Source organism: Pelmatolapia mariae, linkage group LG2 (genome assembly GCF_036321145.2).
Source record: "Pelmatolapia mariae isolate MD_Pm_ZW linkage group LG2, Pm_UMD_F_2, whole genome shotgun sequence".
Taxonomy (NCBI): domain Eukaryota; kingdom Metazoa; phylum Chordata; class Actinopteri; order Cichliformes; family Cichlidae; genus Pelmatolapia; species Pelmatolapia mariae.
Window position 1 is genome coordinate 38,690,714 of NC_086228.1, and position 11,570 is coordinate 38,702,283.

General features: G+C 45.6%; 1 protein-coding gene across 1 annotated transcript; it reads left to right on the forward strand.

Annotated features, from left to right (window-relative positions):
* The first annotated feature begins 579 nt into the window (after positions 1 to 579).
* LOC134634467 (zinc finger protein 277-like) lies at positions 580 to 9,120 on the forward strand. Its single transcript, XM_063483691.1, has 11 exons — positions 580 to 597; positions 1,560 to 1,656; positions 2,180 to 2,375; positions 2,656 to 2,744; positions 2,858 to 2,940; positions 3,179 to 3,270; positions 3,982 to 4,092; positions 4,176 to 4,308; positions 4,439 to 4,506; positions 7,619 to 7,697; positions 8,086 to 9,120. Exons 1-11 carry the CDS (start codon positions 580 to 582, stop codon positions 8,140 to 8,142), a joined length of 1,023 nt encoding a protein of 340 aa, XP_063339761.1. The 3' UTR covers positions 8,143 to 9,120.
* The last annotated feature ends 2,450 nt before the right edge of the window (positions 9,121 to 11,570 follow it).

Genomic DNA, 11,570 nt, shown 5'->3' on the forward strand with positions numbered 1-11,570 from the left:
CTTTTGCAATGGGCCCATCGCACAGGCTGATATTGCGATGACAATAAATTTTCGATTTATTGTGCAGGCCTAGTACACAGCTGACAGCTCTATTTGACAACTGTTAGAATTCATATTATGGCAAGAACCAATCAGCGAAGGAAACAACAGTCTGTACTTACTTTAAGAACTGAAGGTCAGTCAGTCCAGGAAATTGCAAAAACTTCACAAAAACCATAAAGCGCTACGAAGAAACTGGCTCACACGAGGACCGCCCCAGGAAAGCAAGACCCAGAGTCCCCTCTGCTGCTGAGGATACATTCATCCACCAGCCTCAGAAATCACAAGTTAACAGCTACTCAGATTAATGCCACATAGAGCTCCAGTAACAGACACATCTCTACATCAGCTGTTCAGAGGAGACTGTGTGAATCAGGCCTTTATGGTCAAATAGCAAGCAGAAGAGATTAGTTTGGGCCAAGAAACACAAGGAATGGACATTAGACCATCTGTGCTTTGGTGTGATGAGTCCAAATTTGAGATCTTTGGTTCCACAAAGGTGAACGATGGTCTCTACATGCATGGTTCCCACCATGAAGCATGGAGAAGGAGTGTCTGGTAGTGCGTGCGCCAGTGAACATGAACTTTTAAAACTCAAAATATTTTTTTATATACTGGTTCAAAGTGTTTGTGAAACACTTTGTTTTTTATGCTCGACTAAAAAACTGCAGTCACAAAGACTGACTCTGAGCACTTTTCGGTGATTACAGAGTCATAATAACGTGTCATATATGAGATTATCACCATGGCATGACATCACATCATGTATGTATTTGCAATATTAAAAAAAAAACAGCTGACAGTGTGTTTTCATATTTTCATTCTGTGCTTAAAGGGAGAAAGGTTTATTATTTATGCAGTATTGCTGTCATTGATTTTATCTATAGTTTGTTTTTGTTTTTTTGAGAATAACAGCACCAAACCTGAGAGTGAGTCAGACTGCAGGATGAACACTGAGCTGTTTGTGCCCCCCAGTGGTCTTTGACCACAACGTGCTTCCAGTGAATTCCTGAATCCAAGCTGGATGATGAGCTGTGTGTCATCAGCAGCCACTCCACCTTAAAACTGACTTCACGTATAAAACTTGGGACATTTATTTAAGATTTTGCACCATATCCAGCCTTCTTGTGCCCCCCTGTACAGAAACTTAAATGTTATTTTCAGACTTTTATTTTAGGAAACCTTACACCTGTACACATGATACACATTCACAAATAACGTTTCCTTTCAAAATCTGTAATAGAGGGGAGGACACATATGCTAATGTAATGTTAATAAATGGGGATTTATGAACACTAAACTTTCATGTTAAGAGAACACTCTCAGGTATATCTTGAGGATCTGAGTGTTCATGTGATTTATATTATTTGCTATATATATGCAACAGCGTCCAATGTTACATGTTAGTCAACTTCATTCACATTAATTAACCTTCAGCTTTCGAAACCTAAGTTTTCATATTTCCTTGAACCACTTAAATGCACCTTTTCTAATTCGTGTTTTACCGGGGGTCCGCGAAGGCGCTTCGTTGGCATTTTACGGCCTCCGATTGGTTCGATTTATGTTATTTGCACCACGTGACACCAGACATCGCCGCCAGCGAGCCGAGTAAAGACAGTAAGTGTGACTTTTTAAACGTGTCCGCGGCTATAATGCTGATATCTGGTGGTCTGCGTGCAAAGGTTTGGGTGTCGGTGACTCTCCGAGTCTGTGGGAATTCACAATCAGCAGAAAAAAGGCTAAAAAAATCAGAAAAGCAGGCGGGAAACCGCCCGGCTAAGCTAGCAGGCTAGGAAATAGCTGGGCTGCTAACTCTGATTATACAGCAATCTCTATATTCAGTCAGTACACTCAGTCTGACAGCTGTGAAGTTTATTCAGGATTTAACAGCGTGTAAAGTCTGAGCTCGACTAATGAGTTATTTAATTAATTAATTAATTTTTTTTAACTTTTAGATCATAGTTTTGTCCCCACGGGTGATGAAAAAATAATTGTATACAGAGAGATTTTTGTAGATCAGGGAGAAATGCTTCTTCATGCCAGGCTGTACATTCTCGCTTCCACTTGGTTTTGACTCACCTGGTCTGGAGTAGAGTGTGTGTGTGGTATATAAGGTGTAGTCTCTCTTCTGCTTTCTCAGGTAAGGACACCATTCTGGAGCCGCTGTGTTTCCCCGATCAGCCTGCTGACACCTCCAGCCCTCCCGGTGTTCAATGTCCCGGCTCCGAGCCGCTGGTCTGCCTGCTCTGCTCTGAGTCCGTCCCACCGCCGCAGAAAGACGTCCTCCTCAGACACCTGCTGATGGAGCACAAGCTTGTCATCGCAGACGTCCCAAAGTACGAGCCACACATGCTCCGGCTCACTCGTTTAACTCTCGGGAACACGTTTGGATGTTTTTAGCATTTGGAACTCGATCATTTCACCAAAGACTTACTGTAATTATTTGGGGTGATGGGGGGAAACCCTTACCTTACAAGTATACATATATACAACAAGTCCAGCATGTCCACGCCTGTTAGTGCGCTGCTTTTATGAACCGTGACGAAGTGTTTCTGTGCGCCGGTAAACCTGGCTGTGAGTCGGTTGCGGTTTTTACTGACGAGTTTCCTCCATCAGGTACTTGCTGTACTGGAAGGGCAGATTCCTCGAGCAGCCGGTCACAGATTTCTGCAGCGTCATCAAAACCAACTCCACGGGCCCAGTCGGTGAGTTCACTCAAACCCACAGAGGACCTGACCTTTCAAAGTGAACCACATACACTTCCTCCAGCTCTGATTAATGACTCATTAAAAACTCTTCTTCCTCGCTGACCTGAGAGAGAAGCAGGAGGACTACTTCCTGCTGTGTGACGTCCTTCCAGAAGACAGAGTCCTCCGAGAGAAGCTGCAGCAGAAACGACTGGTGAGGAGACGTGACACTCGGAGCATCCTGAGTGAATCTTGTGCTGCTGGAAGTTTCGTTTCTTTTAAACTTTATTTTGAGGCAAAGTCTGAAAATCAGGAAAAATCAGAAAAATTGCAGATTTAAGTGATGATTTTACATGCTTTGTGTCGTTGTAACCTCTGCACTTTAAATATCTGAGCACTCTGAGGTAGCTTTCTGAAGAATTCCTCTGAGCTCTTCTTCTGTGCTCCCACAGGAGGAGGTCCTGGAGCAGCAGCAGAAGGAGCGAGACGACAGCAGCTTCCATCGTCTCTGCATGTTCTGCAGCGAAGAGTTCACGGGAAACCGGTAAAGCGCCGCAGGATTCCCATCATTCCTGGAAACCTCACGTGTGTTAGATTAGAGTAGACAGAAGGTAGAGCTTCCTGAAATCATGTGACTAAAAGCTTCTTTGCTTCCTGTAGTCATCCTCTTATGATCCAACCCCCAAAAAGCTGCTTTGATGCATAATTCCATAAACATCATTCAGTGACATGTCTGAGCCTGAACCAAGAAGCTGATCTGAGACCAGTGCAGCTCCTCATCCTTCTTCCTGTTCTACTAAGGGTCAGGTCTCAGACCTGTGCAGGTGTGCGCTGGTTCATGAATGGCATGAAGGTGTGACTGGCTCCTCACTGGTGTTTACCACAGTTCTTGTGTGGATCTGTGTCTTTACCTCCAGTTAAGCTTCCATCCATCCATTTTCAGTCACTGTGTTGGTTCGCAGATGCTCGGCCTCCCTCTGCACAGCCACCACCTCCAGCTCCTTGTGGGAGGACGCCGAGAGACATAACCCGTGTCCGCTCCGGGTCTCCTCACATTTGGACATACAGCGGCCCATGGCGAGAGAGGTTGCTTCCCTCTGTCTGCCACTATGGGCACGCTGTATGGATCTTGAAGTCTTGTCCAAATGGGAACTTCTGGACGAAGCCCAAAGGACTGCAGCGCAGTGCTAACAGTGATGATGTCAGCTGATGTTTTCTTTTGTTTATTAAAAATGGCTCCACGTGCTGTTTCCAGGTCGTCTCTGCTGAACCACATGGCCAGAGAGCATTCCTTCAGCATCAGACTGCCGGACAACATCGTCTACTGCAGCGAGTTCCTCGACACGCTGCAGGACAAACTGGACAGGTACGCTAATCGTTGCTTTTTATTCACAGCGTTAACTTTTGTTTTGTTTCGCCCGCCTTTTCATTTTGCTCCCCTTGCTTCAGTCTGCAGTGTCTGTACTGCGAGAAAACGTTTCGAGATAAAACCACGCTGAAGGATCACACGAGGAAAAAAGCTCACCGCCGCATCAACGCCAAAAACCACGAGTACGACCGCTTCTCCGTCATCAACCACCTGGTAAAACCCAGCGACACACTCGCCACACGCTTCCACATCAGGATAAACGAAGCAGTTCTGTAGAAGCAAACGCGCTACCTGAATGTATTGTTCCGATTCTGATTTTAAAGCGTCCCTCCTGTCCTGTCAGGAACTGGGAAAAACGTGGGAGGAGGTGCAAAGCAAAGATGACCGTGAGCTGGCGGATGATGAGGATGAGTAAGTATCCTCTGTGAGGACGGCATTAACTAAAGTGTCCTGATTCATATCATACAGACTGCTCTGTGTCGTGTTAAAGGCAAAAACCGGGCCGGGCTGCACTTGCGTGTAATACCAGTTTTTACCACCAGATGGTGCAGTTACTGGGTGTAACGTTTATTTTAAACCAACACGACATCACCAGTCTGAGCACGCTTGATCTCGAGAGCTAACCAGGTGCTGAACCAGGTGCTGTGAGCTCGGGGTAGCTGTGGATCAGGAGGTACAGCGAAAGGTTGGAGGTTTGATCCCCGGCTCGATCCCAGATACTGAACCTTGGGTTGTCCCTCCTGAGAATATTCTTATTTACTGTGTCAGCCTGGATGCAAAAGTTTAAATCAAGTCCACTTCCTACTCCTCCTCTGATCCTGTGTGAATGCTTTCAGTCTGCTCGTTTCATCTCCGTATCGTCATGGGAGCGCAAAACTGTCTGTCTGTGGTAAAAGAATGACAAAACCTGCAAGGCGTGCCATTTTATGTGCAGAATATGCTATTTTAATTCAATTCAATTCAATTCAATTTTATTTATATAGCGCCAAATCACAACAAAAGTCGCCTCAAGGCGCTTTATTTTGTACAGTAGATAGCACAATAATAAATACAGAGAAAAAGAGAAAAACCCAACAATCATATCATATGACCCCCTATGAGCAAGCACTTTGGCGACAGTGGGAAGGAAAAACTCCCTTTTAACAGGAAGAAACCTCCGGCAGAACCAGGCTCAGGGAGGGGCGGCCATCTGCTGCGACCGGTTGGGGTGAAAGAAGGAAAACAGGATGAAAGACATGCTGTGGAAGAGAGACAGAGATTAATAACAGATATGATTCGATGCAGAGAGGTCTATTAACACATAGTGAGTGAGAAGGTGACTGGAAAGGAAAAACTCAATGCATCATGGGAATCCCCGGCAGCCTACGTCTATTGCAGCATAACTAAGGGAGGATTCAGGGTCACCTGGTCCAGCCCTAACTATATGCTTTAGCAAAAAGGAAAGTTTTAAGCCTAACCTTGAAAGTAGAGATAGTGTCTGTCTCCTGAATCCAAACTGGAAGCTGGTTCCACAGAAGAGGGGCCTGAAAACTGAAGGCTCTCCCTCCCATTCTACTTTTAAATACTCTAGGAACAACAAGTAAGCCTGCAGAGCGAGAGCGAAGTGCTCTAATAGGGTGATATGGTACTACAAGGTCATTAAGATAAGATGGGGCCTGATTATTTAAGACCTTGTATGTGAGGAGCAGGATTTTGAATTCAATTCTGGATTTAACAGGAAGCCAATGAAGGGAAGCCAAAACAGGAGAAATATGCTCTCTCTTTCTAGTCCCTGTCAGTACTCTTGCTGCAGCATTTTGGATTAACTGAAGACTTTTCAGGGAGTTTTTAGGACATCCTGATAATAATGAATTACAGTAGTCCAGCCTGGAAGTAATGAAGGCATGAACTAGTTCAGGTCAGACACGCCCAGAGCTCTGTTTCCTTCAGCCCCGTTTGTCACTCTAGTCCGTTTATAACCAGGGCTGTGTTTTGTATCTGTCATCCCTACTGTGTGGTGCTGGAGTCCCTTCCTCTCCTGCTCCCTGAAGGCCTGACAGAAGCTCTGGATGTGCTTGTCCATCTTCTGGGCGTGGCGGCCCAGGAACTCCCTGACGTCCTCCAGGCTCCTCAGGCTGTAAGAAGACGGCGTGCTGACCTCGGACAGGCTCGGGTCCACCTCCATGGGCCTGGAGACGCACAGGATGCTGTAGCTTTGCTCCCGGTCGTTGTAGAAGGTCTCCTCGAACAGGATGGGGATCGACACTGGAGCCGGGAACCCGCATCCCAGCAGGACCTGCCTGTCCTGGATCTGGACCTCCTGTAACACACCCAGAGAAAAAGAAGCTATTAAACAGCCTCTTTTTATATGTAAAAGTAGGACAGCGGTGCATTTAAACTCAGCCTCTGGCAACAATGAGCAGCACAGACTGGCTTGTGTTGAAGACAGAGCTTCCCGACCGCAGTCTTATAACCGTCCTCCACGGGCTGCAGCACATAGCTGTCGAAGTGAGAGTCCGAGTAGCTGCTGAGGGTCAAACTTCCACAGCACGGCACCAGAACCTGCAGGTTCAAAGCCACACGCAGCGTATTCAATTTATGAACCACAGGTCTAATCTGTGTTAGGAAGCAGAAAATAGGATGAAATGGTACAAAGAGTGGAGTCTTCACTGTATTAACAGTGGTTAGGCGGACGTACGAAGATGATGAACAGCACTGAAAAAGGCTCTTGGACTCTAACTCACTTACGCTTTTAAAATAGTAGAAGATGTTATTGTGAAGTATAATGCACTTCGGTGTGTAGTGGGAGTATTAAAATTTTAGTATTAAGTATTAAGATTTTAGAGCCGAGGCTCCACAGTGTTTGTAGGTTTGTGTTTAACCCTCTCTACAAATTCAGGTATCCGATGGTCTGAAAATAGCGCAGAAACACTGAAATGAAACAGGCGTCATTTGTTTTTAAGATGTTCACGTGAAGTCACCATGGTAGTGCCACACCATGGCACTACCATGTCTGTGTGACATCACCATGGCTGTGTGGCATCACCATGGCTGTGTGACATCACCATGTCTGTGTGACATCACCATGGCTGTGTGGCATCACCATGGCTGTGTGACATCACCATGGCTGTGTGGCATCACCATGGCTGTGTGACATCACCATGTCTGTGTGACATCACCATGGCTGTGTGGCATCACCATGGCTGTGTGACATCACCATGGCTGTGTGGCATCACCATGTCTGTGTGACATCACCATGGCTGTTTGTGAATGCAGGTAGATGCTGTCAGCCCTGCAGTCTGTTCATACACTCGCTGACAACGTTTGTAGCAGAGGAGGACGGGGTAATACCTGGTGCTGAAGGTTACCCCAAACCAAGCTGACCTCTCCTCCCATGATTCACAGCTGGAAAGGGATCGTCTGAGCCCGCCCACTTCACCCCTCTGAGCCCGCCCACCTCACCCCTCTGAGCCTGCAGCTGCTTTTAATGAGTGGCGTGTGCGAGCCTGTCTGTTTCAGTTCTGACATCCTGTCTTTGTTTCAGGCCTCTCGTCCTCCGCCATCGTCGCCAGTCAGCAAGCGTCCGCCCCGTCCATGTACCCGCCCGCACGGAGGTGAGAACGGTAAGACACACACACACAGGAAGTGTTTTAGTTTTTTGCTATTGCTCTTTCTTGCTCCTTTTTTTTTTAACACACCAAAAACTCACAATTAATAAAAAGCAGTTATGTGTGAGTAATGCGCAGGTGCTCATCACATCCATGAACATGCTTGGACTTCTGTGCCACTCCTCTCCACCTGTACTGAAATTCACCTGCCCTGCTTCAGGTGTCTCAGTGCAGCAGCTCCACCTACTGGTCAGAGCAGTGAATCTCAGTGTAAAAAAACCAGAGTTACTGAACAGGACATCAGCCTCCTCATCATCATCACCTCCTTCTTCTTCTTTGTTTTAATTTCAAACCATTCCCTGGTAAAATCTTCTGACCCGTGATCTCCTCTCACTTTCCACAGGCACACCTGATTGGCCAGCCTCTATGCCTCTCCGAGTCATGTGACTGGATCACGTGAAGAAGCGTTTCTGTTTCCATGACATCAGTTCTGTGGTTTTCTGTGTATGTTTGATATCTCTGCCTGGACGTCCAGCCAACTGCTCCGACCTTCGCTGGACCGGATCCTGGTCCCGTTGGGTTTTGCTGGTTCTGGGCGGTCCCGTTGGCCAACAGGTGCTGCTGGGATGCAAGTGGGCAGAGCTCACAGTGACGTACCTGCAGGGACGACTAGGTGACCTCTGACCTCTTTCAGAAGGACGGGCTCAGCTCCGGATGACATCACACCGTTACCTGGATGCGTCTCAGCTTCACATGAAATAAAGAGAACACTGGATGAAGGAGGGCCGGAAAATCAGAGGGCAGTATTCAGACTGCTTCCTTGTACTGACTGAGTGACAGGCTCCTCCTCCTCAGTGTGTAGCTGTAAACGTGCTCAGTGTGTGTGTGTGTGTGTGTGTGTGTGTGTGTGTGTGATGGTGTGTGTGTGTGTGTAAATACTGTACAGAGGCATTATTTTAAAGAGCCTGTTGGATGATGTTGGATTTCCTACTCTTCTTTTTGTCTGGTAGTCTCTGCCTCTGTTTTTCTACTGTTGTTGATCTGATATTAAACCTGTAGCTGGTGGAGTAGCGCTCGAGCTCAGTGTCCCCATTTATTCCCTGAAAACACCAGAGAGAAGCTGATGTTGTGAAACGTCTTCAGGTCCTGGGATGATGGGAGGCAGGAGGGATTCGCTCAAATTCTTCTTTCAAAACAAAAAGCTTGCAGACTCTGGTTTCATTGTGTAGAATAAAATATTTCCTGGTTTAAAAACGTAAAAAACAAATGGAGAAATGTGCTTATGGATGTGGAGCCATATATTATTCACTTTATTCAGTAATATGTGGCCTCGTTAATAAAGAACTGACCTGCCTAATGTACTGCAAAGCACATGCACATATAATTCAGGATCACTGTAACCTCAGTGGCTTTTAATAAACTTTATTTTGCAGTTTCATATTTTGATTTAGATTTTTCTAGCCATTCACATTTATTTAATGTGATAAATTAAGTTTTGGGCTTGTGTGGCACTATGATATAGATGAGTACATGAAAATTGCAGCCTCCCATTTTATTTTTAGGCTTCAAGTCACTTTCTTTTGGGGAAAACTACCGTTAATGTCTGTAATATAAGTTCCGCCAGCAGAGGGCGCTCGGTGTCTTACGCATCAGTAGCCGACACCTCGCTAGAAGAAGAGTGGTGCCGAGCTGGCGCACAGAGTAGTTCTTGTTACCTGCTGTGTGTCTGTTTTTACAGGTAAGCTGGGTTACAAATAATACATATGTGATAGACAACAGTAGCAATCGAAACGTAAAAGCTAGAGAGCCAATTCACGAGTTTAAGGGTTGATAACAATGAATCACCACCAGCTGTTGCTAAAAGCACCTTTGTTAGATAGCAAAGTATTTACAAATAATTCTCCCGTTCATTGATCTGAGCATGCGCAGAATGATCCACAGCGCTCCTTTGATCCTTTGATCTTCTCAAACGATCATCGTGATGTCACGGCGACATCACAATGATCCTTTGATCTTCTTAAACGATCATCGTGACGTCACGGTCGACATCACGTTCTCTGCCACACAAGTCCTTAAATAGAGGCGCACCTTTAACAGTTTAGACAAAGCTAACCTTTGCATTTAAATCATTCAGAGATTTAACTTTTTTGACACTTTTGAGCTTTAAACCTTTAAAGAAATGTCACAGGGACGCAGAGATCAATCAGACCCACTGCAGCGTACGGCAGATGAACTCAGGCATGCAAACGCACAACTCTGGGAAGAACAAGAACAATTTACTGAACTGACCATACAACTCAATCGAGTAATCACAGAACTCGATCGAGAAAAAACACAACTCACTCAAAAATACACACAACTCAGTCGAGAAAACACACAATTGAGGCAAGAAATCGCAGAACTCAGACAAACTGTGGAAAATCTTCAGCGCCCAGCGGTACATGTACAACAGACAACAGAAAGAGAATCCCAAGGTTCGTGGTGTCTAAACCTACTTGAAGTAGGTTTAACTGTTGCCGGATGTGTCATTGCTCTTCCTGCAGCTTTCTGGGTTGCCTCTAAGATTTTCGGCTGAAGCGAATGTCCTCTTAGCCGTTTTTGCTGAGTTCTCATCGCTTCGAATCATGTGTCCATACCACCTCAGGCGGGATTCGAGCATCTTTTGAACTCGAGCCACAGTCCACCGACCTGTCATAAATACGATGTGCTCTCCTTTATGTTTGATTTTATTTTGCCCCTCACCTCCCAACCAGTCATGGCAGAAGACCGCCCCTCCCTGAGCCTGGTTCTGCCAGAGGTTTCTTCCTGTTAAAAGGGAGTTTTTCCTCTCCACCGTTGCCAGAGTGCTTGCTCATAGGGGATCGTTTGATTGTTGGGGTTGAATTTTTGGATTTCATTTCATTGGCTTGAACTGAAAAACCTAAAAATTCAGCTGAGGGGTTCACATAGTGGAGAGCACTACATTTGTTAACTGCACTTTTTTTATTTGTAGATTTTGTAGTTCTTCCTACTACAAAAACTACAAATGAAAACAAGGCAGTTAGCAGCAAATGAAAATAAATAAAACACATTTAAAAAAATCTACTACTGCTCTGTGTGTTTACTTCAGTGAACACTGTATGTTTTTGTGTTAGAAGATTATAGATTGTCCAAAATATCCTACACCTTGATGTTGGTGGGGTTCCAGAGGCACCAGCAGCTTCAAATATGTGTTTGCTGCTTTGTAATGGCCTTTTAGCAGCTGCTCTCTTAATCTGATGTATTTGTCCTGCAGAAACCTTCCTCGTTGAGCCTTTATCTGCACGAACCCGTGTGTGCTCTGACTCAGCCACAGATCTCCTAACGTTACGGTGATCCCGATTAAGTTTTCATGAAATATCTCAGGTTTTCACTACGTGTCCAAGGCATTTAGCTATTTCACACTTTTCAGCAGCAGAGAGATCCTTTTATTTTTCCATATTGTTAACTGTCAGTTTGTTCATTTCCTCAGTGTTCTTTAGTGTTAAAGTGTTGGAGTGAAGCACAGCCGTTTCTAAAGTGTCTGCAGGCACTGACGTGTCCACAGACGTGTGGATTTGTGTGCTGCTGTGTTCACTTGTGTGTTTTTGTGCACTCGGGAGGACGGTACCTGTCTTGTTGTCATCTCGTAGACAAATATTTGTCTAGAAGAGAAGTCTGAGTCGCCGTCCAAAAGTCTGCCTGCAGCACAACCTCCGTCTCTCAGCGCTCGGCATGCACGCTGATAGAGCCCTCAGGTGAACTTCTCTCACCTGCATAAACACTTTGCATCGGTTTCTCGACTGCAGGTCCATGAAGGCACTTTTGGAGGAATATATATTGGTCTGACCTTCATCCTTCAGCTCACTCTGAACTCTCTGAGCAGCTCTC